This window comes from Tachysurus fulvidraco, chromosome 12, assembly GCF_022655615.1.
Source record: "Tachysurus fulvidraco isolate hzauxx_2018 chromosome 12, HZAU_PFXX_2.0, whole genome shotgun sequence".
In the NCBI taxonomy this organism is placed as follows: domain Eukaryota; kingdom Metazoa; phylum Chordata; class Actinopteri; order Siluriformes; family Bagridae; genus Tachysurus; species Tachysurus fulvidraco.
In genome coordinates, this window is record NC_062529.1 from 19,589,611 (window position 1) to 19,608,822 (window position 19,212).

Here is a 19,212-nt window from a genome sequence, read left to right on the forward strand (position 1 = left end):
GCACAGGCTCCCCGTGACCCGAGAAGTTCGGATAAGGAATGGATGAATGAATGAACGAATGATTAAAAAAGCCTTAACCTGGTCAGTAAATACTGCAAACCTTCCTACTAGCAAGAAAAACCTTGAAGTAAATAAAAATAAACAGTAAGCTTTGAAATTTTGGGACTTCTATAACAAGTACAGAAAATGTGTAATATCTTAACTACTTAATATTCAAGATGATGCTCAATTTCTTTTGGTCCCTATTTTAAACGTAACCAAGTTTTAAATTTGACCAAGTTCGTCTATATGATTTGACCAAATTTGTCTGTAACCATATTAATTACTTTGCACAAAAGGTCAGTTTTTGTGAGAGTCTTATCCATTCCACTGAAGCATGTGTTCAGAAGACACATCGATGGATTTGCTCTAACATGGATCATCAGGTATGATGCAAACTTAGGGAATCTGTGTCAGCTAGAGTGCACACTGTCAATACAGTAAAAAGAGGATGTACCAAATATTGAGCCAATCACAAATCAGTGTATATATTTCCGATGTTCTCCTTTTCTTTCAGGTTGTTGTTGATATTTGTAATGAAAATCTGTGTTCAACTAATGAACATGCAAACAGAAACATTTTGGTCTCAAGATTTTCGATCCCACTGGGCACTGCAACCCGAATCATCTGTAAAAATGAATATTTCTTTCTTGAACTGATTAATGTGAGGACATGATTAGAACGTTTCCCTAATATTGAGACAGCAATTACATTTCATCTGATTTAGTGTCTTTAGAAATGATAATTAATTCTCCACTGAGGGCTGCAGCGAAAGCGTTTTCAAGGCTCTTTGATAAGCATGGAAAGACGATTGTTAATAAACACTGACAAAAGTGTGCAATACATAAGTTGACGTGAAGACCGATTCTTTTGTTACAGATTTCTGTCAGTTGGCTGATCGATAGAAAGAATAACAGTGCTAAAAAGATGGTGGATAGTCGAGGTTAATTTAAAAGACTTTCTTACAGTATGAGGCCATTCGACCTGCTGCGTAAAGAAGAAACCATGCTGAAGTGCATGTTATTGAACCAGAGGATTTTCAAGAGATTCAATAAAAGCAATGCTTAATAACAAAATTGTGCTAGTCAAGTTCATTATTTGCAATCATGTCTCTCGTTAGAGTTACTCAAACTCCACAGATTGAATCTGTATAACTGGGTGCAATTTACAAAAACACCATGTTAAATAAACTAAGACGTGTCTCAGCTTTCTCTTTGCCTCTAAAGACAGTTTTATGCATCTTACTATTTTTACCAGACGTACTTTTTTCTCTCTCATATTTTAATGATATAAATTGCTCCAAATCATGTGTTACTGTTAAATGAACATATAATTTCTTGAATATTGAATTTTTTCCTTAATCACATTATATACAAACCTTAAATCATCCTAATAATTTTCTGCTCGATCCATCTCTCAGTCCAGACATTCAATCATCAACACATTTCCTTGTGTGTGTGTTGACTGTGATGAATCAGAGAAAATTATATGCTGTAGTACTAGTTTAAAAACACTCAATACATAGTTCAATAAATGACTGTCTTTAGCCTGCGAAATTCATTGTGATGCCATTTCAAATTTATAATAAGATAAGCATATAAGACGTGGCCTTTGTGCAATAATTTTAACTTGGATGTGTTGCGTAAGTAAATAAGCTAAGCTTCTTCACAAATACTTCCTGAAAGTGAAGCTACACATATTAGCATTGTATATAGATAGTGATCAGTCCCCATGGCAACTTAAAATTCACTTATGTATATCTTTCTATGTCTGAGAGGAAACATTACAGCCCTATAAAGAAGGAGGAAAGTGTGTCTCTTACATTTGTTCTTCACTTTCCTTCGGAATGGGGGGTGGTGAGGGTGGTGGTAGTGTATGGGTCTTCGTAAATTGCCGGAATGGCTGTAATTATGTTAAAACGAATCCGCTCCAGCTCACTGGGGGTCAGTCAGGCGATGACAATTTACAGCTACACAAAATCTCAGAATCACTGTTGCTTTTTTTCTAGCTTTAAGTAAAATGTTTACACCTCAGTTGAAAAGGTTCAAGTGTTATAGTATTTTTGCAACACAAAGCCGTTACAGAAAATTTCGTCCAAAAAAAAAAATGTAATTAAATTAAAAAAAGAATAGATTCAGAAATGTATTTATTATTTATTCATAATCTGAAAGAGGAACAAGAAAAAAGATTTAAAAAAAAAAAGAAAAGAACAATGAGGGGAAAAATATGAGTATAGATGTTCTGAGGTCTAAAGATTTAGAAAAAATAGTTCAAGCCGTCATCAGTATCAATAAAAATCAAACAAGGGAGAAGAAAAAAGGGAGAGTTGTATGCGCTACATAAGCTGCTCGGTTAGCCTTAGCCAATTATGTTAAGGTTAACAAACATGCTAGTTCTGGTAGATTTTTTTTACCTTTTAGATAGATAGATAGATAGATAGATAGATAGATAGATAGATAGATAGATAGATAGATAGATAGATAGATAGATAGATAGATAGATAGATAGATAGATAGATAGATAGATAGATAGATAGATAGATAGATAAAAAAGTCTTCAATCCTACAGAATATTTTGTTCCTAACTATGAGTAGGAATATATTTCCATAGCTTAATAAATCAGTAGCTGCTCATTAGTAAGTGAAGCAGACATGCCATGGACATGGACAGTCATCATAGTGCCAATTTAATGAGTTGAAGTCTACTGGTGGTCAAAGTACAAATTCTAATTTAAGCATGGAGTGTAACAAATGTCAGACATTAAGCCATAGTGTCACATCAACCTGTTGGGTGCATGGTGTATAACTCAACACCGGATCAGGGCATCTGATAGACTAATACCTGAAAAAATCTTTAAAAGTAAGACTCACACTGGTTTTGGCTTTATGTAATAAATCAGGATTTCTTATCCTGGGGTTTATCATAGTGACAGTAAATGGTGGTTCATAAGACTGTAATAGAAATGTCAATATGATCAAAATACATTTAAGGAATATATATATTTTTTAACAGCTTGAAAGAATCTAGAGAGAAAAATTGGTTATGTTCTCTAGGTGGGATGGATGGCATACATTCTGCTTCCGGTCAATCACAGCAAGATATAATAAGATAAGTGTTATGATACAACTCATTAGAAATAAAGTAAGAATAAAATTAATATTGTAAATAAAATAAAAGGTAATATTACTGTAGACATAACTTCAGCTAGCATAGCTCTAATATGAATAGTAAACCTACGTAGTATTAGGTAGGTAAGTATACTGTGTTGCAGGTCTTTACAGGTTATTAGTTATGTATGCAGACAGATGAGATGAGTTATCTACAGACGAGAGTGTTAGCCACAGATAAAATAGTTAACCACAGACGTGATGGTTGTCGACAGATGAAATACATAACCGCAGATGTGATAGTTAGCCACAAACTAGCAAGAAAGTTATCCAGAGAAAGACATTTAACCACAGATGAGATAGTTATCCACACATGAGATGTCACACAATCGCAGGCCTCTGTGAGCTCACGTATGTAGAAGAGAGGAGATATCACTTTTCAGCAAATGGTTTAGAAAGCATTATGGCACAGCAAATAAGATGACAGTTGGCTGTATATAAATGTCAGTGTTAGCACATGTTGGCTTTTACTTAATGTTGTTCCACATAATGTCTCGACATGTACCTAAAGTAAATAATTCACACTGCTGGAAAAACGTTAAGGAACACGTTATATATATTTTTTCCTAAATCAGTTTCTTCTGTGTTAATCAAGGTAAAGTTGAAAATTTCTGTGACACTTTTAGCGGCATGATCTCATAATTACTGCTGTTAATTGTTGGAACTTGTTGGAACAAATAACTTAGTCCAAGCACGGCTTCTCAGCTGATGTTCGATCGCGTGCGTGGAAGTGAGGATTATCAGAAGTAGATTTGGCTTAGTAAACATATTGATCTCCAAAGTCTCTCTCCCACGGGATTTTGTGAGGTCCTGGACTAGAAATATATGGTGTCTAACGTCCAATAATGATAAGAAATGTATGGATAATGAACTGCTTGTCATTTTACTCATTATCGATTTTGCAGTAGTGTTTCATTAATAAAAGCGTTAGGCGTCAAGAGCCAATTGTTGGCGACAGACCTCTCACTCCATTGTAGCACAAAGGAAATGCTGGATGCTTTCAATCTGAGCCCAGCCCAATTGTTAACATCATACCCAAAGAGAAAACCACTCCACACATTGCTAACATCGGTGATTGAAAAGGACAAGTTAAATTTCACAGATAAATTTTGGATTTGAAAAATTGTTCTAATTTCAGGTTCACATATCAAGCAATTGTAGCATGAAATATAATGAACTCCTTTCATTCAGCACTCATACCGCACAATGAGACAGCAACATGCCCTTCAGGTTTCTTTAACATTCCCTAATAATATTTCTGTATTATTAGGGAATGCTTTTCATCATCATAAGAGCTCTAGCAGCCAGTAAGTGTAAAATCCCATCATTGCATAAAAGAATCCAAACCACAAGACTAGTATAAGGAAGAACGCTGAAGTGTTATCACATCAAACCTATCTGTAAACACCTGACTTTACATCTGATCGGTCACATGATCATCTCAGATACCCACACACACACACACACACACACACACACACACACACACACACACACACACACACACCTGTTTCAAATCACTGGTCTTTGCCTAGACTAGTTCATTTGAAAGTAAGAGTAAGACCATCCGGGGGGACACAGTGGCTTAGTGGTTAGCACGTTCGCCTCACACCTCCAGGGTTGGGGGTTCGATTCCCCCCTCCGCCTTGTGTGTGTGGAGTTTGCATGTTCTCCCCGTGCCTCTGGGTTTCCTCCGGGTACTCCGGTTTCCTCCCCCGGTCCAAAGACTGACATGGTAGGTTGATTGGCATCTCTGGAAAATTGTCCGTAGTGTGTGTGTGTGTGCGTGAGTGAATGAGAGTGTGTGTGCCCTGTGATGGGTTGGCACTCCGTCCAGGGTGTATCCTGCCTTGATGCCCGATGACGCCTGAGATAGGCACAGGCTCCCCGTGACCCGAGAAGTTCAGATAAGCGGTAGAAAATGAGTGAGAGTGAGTAAGACCATCCTTCATGAAGTGTTGAAGATTTTAAGTTTAGAAGAAGAAGAAGAAGAAGCCTTTTATTTTATCATATATACATTAAAGCACAGTAAAATTCTTGCTTCACACATCGCAACTTTGACGGTTGTGGACGGAATGCAGGGTCATCCATGATACAGCGCCCCTGGAGCAGAGAGGGCTAGGGGCCTTGCTCGAGGGCCTAAGAGTAGCAGCTTGGAAGTGATGGGATTTAAAGCCCTATCAACATTCCAGAGCCTTAACCACTTGAATCACCACTGTCCATTGATTAAATAATATTAAGAAATTTTTTTATGTGTTTAATAATAATAAAAATAATAAGTTAGGGTTTTAAGGTTTTAGGTTCATGCAGCTTTCTAATCTGTCAATCATCACACATACACACACACACACACACACACACACACACACACACACACACACACACACACACACACACACACTCACTAACACACACACACACACAAACACACACACAGAAAAAGTTTTGGACTTATTGTCCAGATTCACTGACGTAGTGATGTGCGCCTATGATGGCCTCAGATTCCTGTTCTTGGCTGACAGGAGTGAAATCTGACGTGGTCTTTTTTCTGTTGTCGCTCATTCATCTCAAAATCTCCGTTTTTTGTGTGTATGCTGAAATGCTTTGCTGCATCTGTAAGGATGATTATCTAAGTATATCCTTCCTGAGAGCTCAAAGCAATCTGTCCATTTTCCTTTAACCTCTCTTAGTAACAAGGCATTTCCACCCACAGAACCGTCGTTCACTTTTTTTTTTTTACTTTTTCACCATTCTATGCAGAGACTGTTGTGTGAAAATCAGCAGGTTATGAAATACTCAAACCAGTGCATCTGGCACAAGCAGCCATGCCACAGTTAAAGTCACAGAGATCACACTTATTTCCCCATTCTGATGTTAGATGTGAACATTAACTGAAGTTCTTGACCTGTACCTGCATAACATTTTGCATTGCACTGCTGCCATGTGATTGGCTGATCAAATAACTACATGAATATGAAGGATGTTCCTAATAAAATGGATAGTGAGTGTGTATATACGTAGTACCTGTACACATACAGTACACACAGTACACATACTAACACATGCAGTGATACAGAGCTTTGTGTAAAAGTGCCCTTTCTTCTCAACACATGTACTTTTGACCATCACTTGAACCCTTGCATGATTTTGATCTCTACATTGACTTTGTCATTGTTACAACTCCTCCTGCTATGCCCCATGTCCCAACCGTCAGAGGGCGCCATCCTCAAAAGATATTGAGACCACCCTGGGTCAAAGGACACTTCCTGGTTCTTCTTCTTTAAATAGCATGTTCATGCTGTTATCCGAGGCATACATAGTATTATCAATCTTGACTACCAAGCTGTTTTTGTATGGACTGTGATCTAGTTTCTCGTTTCTTGCTGATTGGATTTTGCATGTCGGATCTGTTTGCCTCGCTATCGTCTATTTCAGTTTCTTGATCTGTGCTCGTCCTCTGACAACATTCTGCCTTTTGATTTCTGAATCGTATGCCTTGAAGTATTTTTGTTAAATAAACTCCGCTCATGGATTCTGCTGCATCAGCTTCCTGGGTTCCTTACAGTCTTTCACTTTCCTCTGCTCCATTTAATAAACCTGCATTTACACCCAAATCCATGTCCATGCCTGAAAGTCATCAACAAACAAAATCAAAAGCATTATTTAAACAGTCAAAAGAAAGATATGTTGATGAGCTGTGAAGAAAGAACTATACACAAGAATCTGCATAGCACTGTGACATGTTGTGTAATTGCAAAATGAATCATTTCTCTGCCAAACCAATGTGAACAGCACCGGAGGCACTATAATATATAAGAACTGTACATAGTTCCTATAAATAAGTATCTGATCCAGGGCCTGACTCGTAATCCTAAGGTTGTGGGTTCGAGTCTCGGGCCGGCCACGACTGAGGTGCCCTTGAGCAAGGCACCGGACCCCCCAACTGCTCCCCGGGCGCCGCAGCATAAATGGCTGCCCACTGCTCCGGGTGTGTGTTCACGGTGTGTGTGTGTGTGTGTGTGTGTGTGTTCACTGCTGTGTGTGTGCACTTTGGATGGGTCAAATGCAGAGAACGAATTCTGAGTATGGGTGATCATACATAGCCATATGTCACGTCACTTTTTTCTAAATTGAATGTAAAGCTTCACTTACATAAAATTTCAGCTAGTCTCTGGTCTGATCACCTTTACCCAAATTATTTAATAAACCCCTGGAATTGGTTAACGCTTTATATGTTAAAGATTGTATGTGTTTAGATGTTCTCAAGTATACAGTTCAGTCTTCTAAAATACTGTGCAGGAGGATCCACATCCAGGTTGCTGTCCAAAACTTGATGACTCCTGCAATAAACTAAAAATACGGATGTTGTCATTCGCAGTTCTCGTTTTGTTCGAAAACTGTAATCGTATCATTGCTCTGGCTATGCCTGCTGATGTCAAGCAAACAGTTCTCCCAACTGTTTTCACGGAGCGGTGACTTTCTCCATAAGCCTCATACAAACAGGCATAATAGGCTTATGTATTGCAACCGAATCCTACAACACAGCTCGGGGCAAAGGAGTCAAGGCCGCATCAGCAACACTAGCCAAGGCATTTGGCTCTGACAGAAACCCAATCTGCAGCTTACAGCCAAGTAACAGCAGATAGTATACAAATACGACTGGCATTTAGGGAGATTCAAGCGAATGCAAGACATCGAAGTTAGATTATGAATGGCCTAGAGAGTGAAGAGTTGAATACGGTAGAGTAGGTTGGTGTAGACGATGCTAAAGTTTGGCTGACGACTCTGCAATGTAAGGAATAAACTGTTCCAACCAGCCGTGTTATGGACTATCTTTTATTCAGTGAAAAAAGAGAGCTGTGTTCATAAGATCTCGATCCCCTGGGTGCCAACTCCAGGCCCACTCATGCAACAACTGTGGCTATTCGAGTTTCACAGCCTGAGTCTTGCGCACCAATCAACACTGCAGTCAATTTTGAGTAGGAGCTGCATTTTATTGCATTCCTATCTGACAGATGACATGTTTTATTCTGCTGAAAACTATTGATGCATCTGTCATAAACCCCTGGCCTGCTTCAGCTCAGCTCCGCTTCCTCCCACTGGATATTTTTGTGACTTCATGCCAACGTGTAATATAATATACAAGGATTAGCGTACAATGGGTAAACAATCCATGCCGGGATAGTGGGATACGTCAAATTTACCACCCAAATTGAATTCTTTACCTAGTGTATGCTTCATCTTAAATAACGATGATTATTTGCCAATGATTACTATTTTTACAGTTTAATTTAGTCATTTATTATTCTCAAGTTTTTCACCTGTCATATGCGATGTTATGAAACCTCAGTAAGACAAGCTACTTCCTGTTATCACTGACAAACGGTCCCTTGTTTACCAGCCTCTCTTTCTTCAATTACAAAACCTAGCATGCCATGTTGCAGTGAAAACCCAAATTCCTTACCCATGATTTCCCCAAAAATACTTCCTGACAATTAGAGAACACTATAACACTATTAACTCCTTCCTTAAAAGTTTCATAAACAGAAAGCTTCACTATATCAAAGGTTAGACTTTTGCTTTGTTAAATAATGACTTCTTTTAAATCTATTAAAAATATAATTAGCTTTAGATTATGTGGAGCGTGTCTCATCAAGTCGCTGGGAATTGGCTGTTATTATAGAAATGATAACGCATTAAAAGGAGTGCATTAATATTAAAAAAAAAAAAAGCATTCATGTCACAGGCGGGAACTTCTGTCAGAACCATGCTGTTAATAGAATTTAATCCTTCTGATTCGGGAATTCAAGAGCGCTATGGTACAAAGGGCCGTCATTGTACCTTGAATGTGTCTAGCATAAATTAATTCGTTTTAAACAAGGTTTACTGACATTTATACCAAAATTCATAAACTATACGTTAAAGGATTTTGTATAGATAGATTTCTATATACTCTGCTGATGTGTCCTACTACTGCACGATAAAACATGTTAAAAAAAAATTGGACACAGACGTATAATCGGTAGTACAATAAAGTTAAGTGGTATAATATCGATAGTATAGTCAGTTCTAGCTACCTTAAAGGTGTTCCTTGAAGTCTTATACGCTTTATGTAACTTTAGCTAGCAAAAACTGATATCAGGGATCCGTTTGAAGTATCTTGCTAGCTAAGCATAGTTGTTAACCTTGGGTATTAGGAAATCAATAACACAAGATCTCACAATTTACACTGAACTACTACAGGACCATAAAGATGCATCTTATTAAGATTTTTTACACATAGGGGTATTTTCATTCATTCATTCATTCATTCATTCATTCATTTTCTACCACTTATCCGAACTGATCTCAGGCGTCATTGGGCATCAAGGCAGGATACACCCTGGACGGAATGCCAACCCATCGCAGGGCACATACACACTCTCATTCACTCACACACTCACACACTCACACACTACGGACAATTTTCCAAAGATGCCAATCAAATAGGGATATTTTAGAATATACAAATCAGCGTGAGGTTTGTTTGGATGTGGGAGGAAACCCCACAGGATCAGCCCCGGACTCAAAACCAAACCCTGGATGGTGCCAAACACCATTTAATTCATACTGATTCATAGTTAATTACTGCCATCCGTGGTGTAACTGCATTACTGAGTAAAACTGTATATGATTATGGCTAGAACTCCATTAACCCTGGCAGATTGTGTATTTCACCATGATTGTTAGCAAAGCCAAAATAAACAGAATCAGCATTTACAGAATCCAACTGCTTTCCGACTCCCATATGTTATGACGTTCAGCATATTGCAGCCGTGAAACAGTTTATGTACTGTTTATGTACCATGGGCCACCTTATGAAAAACATTCCAGTGTTGGCTTTAATTCATTCCGTCTGTTTACTTTCTGATCTAGAAGTGTTTACCAGGAACGATTATTACATATTAAATAGCTCTATGGCCCTGAAAATTCTTTAGTTTGGATTATGGATCACTGCCTCCAGCAGAGCTTCTTGGCATCCTAACAAATCCCTCAACCCAACAAATATCAAGGTCTGTCAGGAACCTCGGGATAATAATCAGTTACCTGCTTGACTTCACAGCCTTCGACATGGTGATGACCTGATCTTGCAGGATTGCTCTGTGCAATACCAAGAGAATTTTATTTTCCATTAGATGCATGTATTAAGTGTTAGGTTAAGGAAATGTTAAGGACAACTTTATAGTGTAACCAATTGATGTCCATACATTTGAGCATTCTGAAGTGCATACATACTGTAATGTTCTCTAAGTTTAAAAACTTTTCTCTCCTTTATTCACTTTGCAGATTCCCTTAGAACCATCAGGAAGCACCTTGAGGTTGCATCGTGTTACTGGAACACCACCTGAGCCCTGCAACTGATCAGAATATGGATGCATGCTCTATATTCAATCTCTCTCATTTCTGCATTTCCTCCATTGGCTTCACTGATGCTTGCCTGCAATGCCAAGACTGAACCACCAGATTGACATGAACCACCATCCTTCAGTGTAAAAGCAAGACATGGATCAAGATTTCTCTGCACTGACCCCCAGGTGGGGGAATGAATTTCTTCTGGCTGTCTGAGGCAAACAAAAACTGAAGACTGACCTCTTCACCAAAAGCAGTAATTGGTGAAGCAGCAGTCAACCAAAAAACTTGACCTGAGAGGTTTACTATCAGCATTAAATCCTGGATTTATATTTAGACTCTAACGTACCGTATTTGCACTAGCATAAGGGTAGTAGTAGTAGTAGTAGTAGTAGTAATAGTAGTAGTAGTAATAGTAGTAGTTATTTCCTTTACAGATATCTCCAATCCAGCTATATCATTTTTTGTTGCACTCTCTTTTCTCATTAGATCTGATCAGTTAATAGAACTTGCAATATATAATTTGTACAGCTTCAGCAGATGATTGAAATACCTCTCTTGTAGGTCTGCATAAATGCAAGTACATCTTTTTATGCTAAATCAGTCAACCAGATAACCGTGAATGGAACTTAACATAGAAGCCTGGGTATTAAGTCTTATACCTTCAAAAGGAAGGAAGAGCAAAATAATCAAATAATCCATGTGAGCAGGTGAAAATCATTGCACATCTCCTGAGGTAAATACATCCGCTAAAGCGACTGGGTAATAGTACTGATCTGACAGTGCCGAAGGAGAGGAATTTCACTCTTGAGTACTAATCACACTGTTAAAACTAATAGAGCAAGCAGTGCTCCAGAAATAGCCATAATCTACAATGTAAGAAAAGAAGCACTGTGGGAGCACAGAAATATTACTGTAGATACCTTGACATGCACTCCTACACACACACACACACACACACACACACACACACACACACACACACACACACACACACACACACACACACACACACACACATACACACATAGCTAAACTGTTACAATAAAGTGCAACAGAGCAAAAACAACTGGTGTTACTGAGGAGCAACAACCAGACATTGAGTCAGTCTATAGACAGAAGCATAAAGCCTGACATACAGCAGTAAAAAGGGCCGAACTGAATCAGCATGAACTTGCAAAATGCCCACTTGTCCGGTGTTTGGTCAATACAAATGCGCTGCTGTCTTTTAGTAGAAAACTCTGGAAAAACACTACAACATTTGGAAACAAGCATATGTGTAAGATTGCATGCTGAGGTTTGAACATAAGCTATAGTGGATTATTAGGGATAGGAGATATGAGCAAAAAATTATACAATGCCATCTTCATAATAAACAATATACGGTATATCATTATATGTAGAGGTTTCTGTTTGTTTGTTTTTTCTGAGACGTAGCCTACAAAACACCAAAAAAAAACCATATTTCAAAAATAACTCAATCAAGTCTAAGTCAAGGCAGATGCTTGTTAAAGTTAAAGAACAATGGAGTTATAAATTGCTGACACATGATGACAAGCAGGATAGGCAGAAGGTGTGAATTAATCATGATCTATCACAATCTCAATATCATACATCATATTGCCCAACCCTAATTCATGCATTATCCACTTACAATTGCTGCTTACTGTGTGAGCAAAAGTAAATACTGTTTATAGGAAGAAAAACAAATACTGTTGTTGTTGTTATTATTGTTATTATTATTATTATTATTATTATTATTATTATTATTATTATTGTAGTTGTTGATGATGATGCTATTGTTTGTAGAATAACAAGAATAATGATAATAACTAGAAGAAATTGATTAACGGGCTTTATATCTCTTTTATCTTGTGCCATAATATCTCAACAGCCCCTAATCAATCAATCAATCAATCAATCAATCAACAATTAAAAGACTAGTTATTATTGTGGTATAAGTATGTACTTACCACTGGAGGAGATCTGTAGAAACAGTTGGGCGTCTGATGCCCGGATGGCGGCTGAGTACCTCTCCTCTTTGCCCGGGACTTGAGCCTTGCGCTCAGGTATAAGTCGCACGCGCAGCCGGCCTCCGTCGGCCCCGAGCCACCACTCCAGCACGCGCGTCAGGTCCATTTCCAAAAAGGGCACAGGCGCATCCTCGCGCACAACCAGCCCTCCACATCCGGTCTTTACCATGTCCTCTCCCACCTCCACCACGACCTGGTTGGACTTGCGGCTCGCTGTACTCAAACCCAAACTCTGCACTTTGGGGGCGGGCCGGGTGCGCCTGTACGGCAGCTGTCCGCCACCGGAGCCGTTTCCGCCCTCCTCCCCCCGCACGTTTTCTGCCAACTTCGCGCCGAGCAAACTCGCGATGGTCTTCTGCAAAGGCGCGCAGTGCATCCGCAGGTTGGCGCGCACCGTGTAGCATCCGGAGTGACTCAGGCAGTCACCGTTCAGCGGGCGCTTTATGAACATCGCCATGTAGTGCCGCAAAAGAGACGGCACCGCAAAATCAACCGACAGCGTCTTCCTCTTCAGCCTGGAGAAGGACTGATTAGAGTCCCGTTTGCCACTCGCATCCAGCGTGCTGTTTACGGGGACATTAGGTGCGCTCGCGCCCTGCAGCCCGGTCACGCATGCCGCAGAGCAAAGCAGAAAGCAGCACAACATCCTCGGCGTCATGCTGGAGGTCTGTCTGGGAAGATTAACCTTGTTCCCGTAGTTAGTCGAGCTCTTTCCGTCGTTCTTTTACTCCTTCTCCATAGACAACAGAGTCGTAATGCTCATGCACACTCCGGATCTTTCCTCGTGCGCTTTCACCGCTCGCATCACGCACGAGCTCTGCTTAAATCTCTCACCGCATCCTCCTCGTCAGAGAAAAAGTGCCGTAAACGGTCTCCTGTGCAAGCCAAACTGCCCCCCCAGTGTTTCAGCTCTGCTGCTGCTCGGTATGCCGAACAGCTCTTCCTCTTCCTCGCTCAAAAGCTCCCTTGTATGTACGCGCACGCAACAGCGTAAAGGCAAACGCTCCTGCACGCGCAACGTCGCTGTCTTCCGTTCGCCTAGCGGTTTCACCACCACCAGATGTCGTTCGCTCGGGCCAAAATATCACCGCGTCCCAAACTGACCACGGAAACGAACCCGAGCGCAGAACTTAGTGATTATTTCCTTTCTTGTTTGCGTTTAACGTTAAATCAACAGTTGCACTTGTTCTGCTTTGGTTCTCCTGGTCGAGCTTTTATGAAAAAAGAAATAAAAAATACATAATCATGATGATAATAATAATAATAATAATAATAATAATAGTTCCAAACAAATGACCGGGTTATTTGGCACGTGCGTTCTGGCCAAGCAATCGCCTCGGCACGCGCTCTCTCGCCCTGCGACTCTCTTTCTGCCTCGTCATGACGTCACCTTCCATCAGGAGACCAAACTTTACATCACTGGCATCATTTCCCTTCGGAGAGATTTGAGGTTTTAGTTACTCACCCCCACTCGGAGAGGTGTAAATATGCGGGGGGATTTTGTTTTCTTGCTTCCTCCCGTTTCTCAAAGAGGCAATTTGTTGCTTCATTAGATCTGCGGAATCATTAAATGCGCCAACTAATTTATTTACTCGGCAAACATAGTTTACTTCCACACATTTCTTTCTGACAGCTTATCAGCTTGCCATTACTATTACAAATGTAAGTAAAAAAAATAAAAATGAATGAATAGACACCCGTTGCTTATCTACCGTAGATACTGATTGTAACCCACCTGCTGACTTGTAGATACCCACCTACTGACTTGTAGATACCCACCTACTGACTTGTAGATACCCACCTACTGACTTGTAGATACCCACCTGCTGACTTGTAGATACCCACCTGCTGACTTGTAGATACCCACCTGCTGACTTGTAGATACCCACCTACTGACTTGTAGATACCCACCTACTGACTTGTAGATACCCACCTGCTGACTTGTAGATACCCACCTGCTGACTTGTAGATACCCACCTACTGACTTGTAGATACCCACCTACTGACTTGTAGATACCCACCTGCTGACTTGTAGATACCCACCTGCTGACTTGTACATTTCTTTATTCATCTTCAGCAACAGCTTTCATACAGTTGCAAATGTCTAGAAATCCTACAGAATGGGAAACCAGTAGTCCATCACAGGGTAATAGGGATGTGGTAGCTTACTGGTTTAGGCCTTGGACTAGTGTCTGGAAGGTCATTAGTTCCAATCCCAGACAATCCCATTTGCCCTAGCTCTAGCCTACTGTTTAAGGTGTTGGACTAGTGACCGGAAGGTAATGAGTTCGAATTCCAGGTAGCCCCTTTTGCCCTGGCTCTAAGGTGTTGCACTACTGACTGGAAGGTCATGAGTTTGAATCCCAGGCAGTCCATTTTGCCGTGGTTCTAAGGTGTTGGACTACTGACTGGAAGGTCATGAGATCGAATACCAGGCAGTCCCTTTTGCCCTGGCTCTAGCCTACTGGATAAGTTGTCGGACTACTGACCGGAATGTCATGAGTTTGAATCCCAGATCCACCAAGCTGCCTCTGCTGGGCCCCTGAGCCCTCAATTGCTCAGCTGTATAAATTGAAATAAAATGTAAGTCACTCTGGATAAGGATGTCTGCTAAATGCCAGAAATGAAATGAAAATAAAAATGAACCTTGCTTGCAGAATTCGACACTGACATGCAATTTAGCAAAGCCAGTTCACCTGCTAGCATGTTTCTGTCACGTGGAAGAAAACCAGAGGAAACTCTGATTGCAGGGAGAACATACACACAGACAGTCGTCTGGTTTTAGGATCCTGGAGATATGCAGCAGCAGCGCAACTCACCACAGCGGATGAGATTTTATTAGGGTGGTGTCCCATTCTTAACACAGCACTGACACTGATATTGTAGTGCCAGGATGGTGTTTATCGTGCTGATAAGAGTGCATCATGTGCAGCGACATTGCTGAATGTGCTAATAGTCTGCAAATCAAAATATGCTGCCAGCATCAGTCACACACTGTATATGGAAGAAGAAGAAGATGAATGGAGCACAAAGTAGAAGTGTCAAATAAAATGGGCAGGAAAAATGCGCAGTCATTTTCTGTAAATCATCTGGACAATGAATTCCAAAAGATTTTCCAAAGAAGAGAGAAGAAATACTGAAGATTCTTTGAAAATCAGATCAATTCACAAATCAGTAAATTCATCATTTCGCTTTTTGTTCCAGGGTTCGAGGTTTAAAGTGAAAACAATTAAAACACTTTCATTTCCAAAAAAGTTTTATTTCTTAGCATTGACCCTACATTTAGTCCTTTAGATTTGGAGAACCGAACTTATTCTTTGCTTCATTCGATAAACATTTCTGCACCTTGCAAGATTTCATATATATGATCGTATTTTATTGAATTTTTTAATTAATGAATCTTTTTCTAAGATTAGGAGATGTGCTACAAAATCCTAACCACAATGCTGCCCAGCATTTATCACTAAAATTCTTCCTCAATCTTTGGCCACAAGATGGCGATCTTTTATACCTGTTCCTCTAATCTGCACCATGTAATATGTTCATTAACCCTTGGAATGCATGGGGACCGGTGGACATAAAGGGACTAATTAGAGATTGTATTCTCATTTTTATGCGTTCACAGAGACATCCTAGCTAATTCTGAAAGAAATGAATGAAGACAAGGCTATCATGGAGTAGGCTAGACTGCTGCTTAGATGAAAGTGGTAATGCACAGCAGCACACCATTTTTCATGATCAGATAGCACTGTCAGTGGGGGCAGGTTTAAAGGAATAATGATGCTCATTTGTTGCTGGTTCAACCCAGATATATAAAATAAATATATTCAGAGGAAATAGGGCTGTGTTTTTTGTGCAAAAAACAAAGTCAGCCTGGTAAGTCGATACGGTACTGTATCTGGGCCTGTCAACCTTTAATTATCATTTATCACAGTATATAAGGTGTATATTGACTAGCATTACATTTATTACAAATGCATTTTGTCAAATAATCAAAAGAGTATATATATATATATATATATATATATATATATATATATATATATATATATATATATATATATATATATATATATGGTAAAGAAATGTATCTGTAATCCTTCAGGACATTTTAGAAGTCCACACACCCCTCCATGGGGCCCAGAAGACACATACACACACACACACACACACACACACACACACACACACACACACACACACACACACACACACAAACAAAACCTAAGCACACCCATGTATTTGTTGCCCTGTCTGCTCTTTTGTTGAAATTTATCTACTAGATAGATAGATAGATAGATAGATAGATAGATAGATAGATAGATAGATAGATAGATAGATAGATAGATAGATAGATAGATAGATAGATAGATAGATAGATAGATAGATAGATACCTGTAGATATTATGTTACTATCCTGTTTACAAAAGTGGTTCTGCATCAAAATCTTCAAAAAAAAAAAAAAAGCACACAGATATTCACACCAAGGGGCACTTTTCCAAAGCTGGTTCACCTACCAAGGTGAGTGGAAAACATGAGAGACTCTAAAAAGACAGACTCACACTGGGTTAATAAACAGGAAGACGAAGGTTTATCACAGAATGTCTTAGTCTGTCTCACAGAATGTCTCTCACACCAAGGTAACTGATCAATGTAAATACTGTAGTGAAAACCGGCTGGTGTTTTGGAGATTTTGTTCACCACTGGGCTAAAAAGAAAAACCTGGTATTAAGAGATTTGAGCGAAAAAGCAGAAGAAGACATGGAGCTTTATGAAGTGCCTTTATTGGGTCAGGAGCTAGGTATTTAATCTTTATTTAAAGCTAGTGACTCAGCTGTTTGGATAACCAAGGGAAGGTTATCCCATTACACTCAACAACATCCAGTATCAATACTATTACTAATAATATATTTTTGCCAATAATAATAATAATAATAATAATAATAATATATATATATATATATATATATATATATATATATATATATATATATATATATATATATATATATATATATATATATAATTCATTTATTTATTTAATTCATTTTATCTTTGTTTTTTAAGTGTTCTACATCAAAATTTTTGGTTGGTCCTGATCATGAAAATATTATTTTATGGTTTTCTTTGTATCACACAGGAATTTGGCTAAAAACACATTTTACTCGTATTGAATGAATACATTTAGTGAATGCATTGGTTCAAAAACAATTTTTTTCATCGTCACACTGTCTTGAGACAACACTATCATTATGTTCATCACTGACCGCACCAAGGTTAGCACAGAAGTCATCTAAATGTGAATACAGGCAATGGATCTTTAGTGACCTTCTTGTCTTGGAAAACACCTGTCTCAAATACTGAAATCATTATGTTGGCTTTGTAGCTTTCTGTCCAATTGCCTCCAAAAGTAACACTAACCGTTATGTCTACTCGTCTCCAAAAAGCACCGGCCTTTGCAAATACAGGTGCTTTATGTGCCACTCGTTGATGTCCTAAAACTGTACATCCACAAATGAAATAAGAGTAATTGTTGTATCTAACCTGCACTCCTTGGTGTCACAGTAACCGCCCATTTCTACATGTCCAATACAGGCCTGAAAACTTTTCTTTACATGCATTGCGGGAAGCATTGTAATTAATACTTCAAAACAGTTAATAGGTCATGTACATTGATGGAATTTTGGCAGACAACTTACATTTACCTCATTTATAATACTGAGCATTTGAGCTTTAAAGACCATGCTTAAGGGTGCAGCAGTGGCAGCTTGGTGATGCTGGGGCTCGACTCATGATCATCTGATCATTAGTCCAACCAGTAGCCTTAAGCACTTCAGTTACCATTTCATGTAAGGTTTTCGGAAATTTCCAAGCTGATATGGAGCTCATAAAGCCAAAATCCATAAGATATCCCAAAAACTTTCTAGGTAGCCGAATATTTGTTGTCTAGTGTTGATGGATGCCTTCTTGCTACCTTAAGGGATGATGGGTCGAGTTCCCTTTGAGCCTCTAGCCATGCTAGTGGTGTAGATGAGTGCCTGCAGGTACTTGAGGGTGTTTTTTATCCTTTGGGCAAGCATCTGTGTTTTAAATATGATGTGAGTAGCTACAAGAAGCTAGCAGAGGGAATAGAGCAATGGGGTGATGTGAGGAAACACAGGGAGATTGAAAACACAGTGAGCAGGTGTATTGTGGAACAGCTAAATGTAGCTCAATAATGCTCTTACTGAATGTCTAGAGGTACTTGTCTAGTTTAATTCAAATAAAAGAACCATTTGTTATAAATGTCTCAATAACTTTCATGCATTCCTATGATGGAAAAAAGTTGGTCCTGATAACTGGTTTACTATCTGTCCCATTTTTGAGAGATATTGTTGCACGTTTGCATCCTAATTGCCATCCATTCATCCATTTGTGAGTCAGAGAGAGAAAGAGCAGTTGGCACTACTCTCTGGATGGCTTTCCTTTTAGAGCGTTAAGATTTGAAAACACTTGAAAGTTTCGAAATTATTAATCTGAACATAAAATGTGTGTGTGTTTGTTTGTGTAGCACCATTGAGACCTATATAATGCATTACATATCC

The 19,212-nt window shown here is 39.2% G+C and overlaps 1 protein-coding gene across 1 annotated transcript in view; it reads right to left on the reverse strand.

Annotated features, from left to right (window-relative positions):
- Nucleotides 1–19,212, reverse strand: part of alk (ALK receptor tyrosine kinase) — a 481,244-nt gene that overhangs the window by 405,540 nt on the left and 56,492 nt on the right. The window contains exons 3-4 of the mRNA XM_047821514.1: nucleotides 13,926–14,061; nucleotides 12,569–13,839 (exon numbers count right to left, since the gene is read on the reverse strand). Coding sequence (XP_047677470.1) covers nucleotides 12,569–13,286 — 718 coding nt within the window. The 5' untranslated portion in view covers nucleotides 13,287–13,839; nucleotides 13,926–14,061. The remainder of the gene's footprint in view (nucleotides 1–12,568; nucleotides 13,840–13,925; nucleotides 14,062–19,212) is intronic.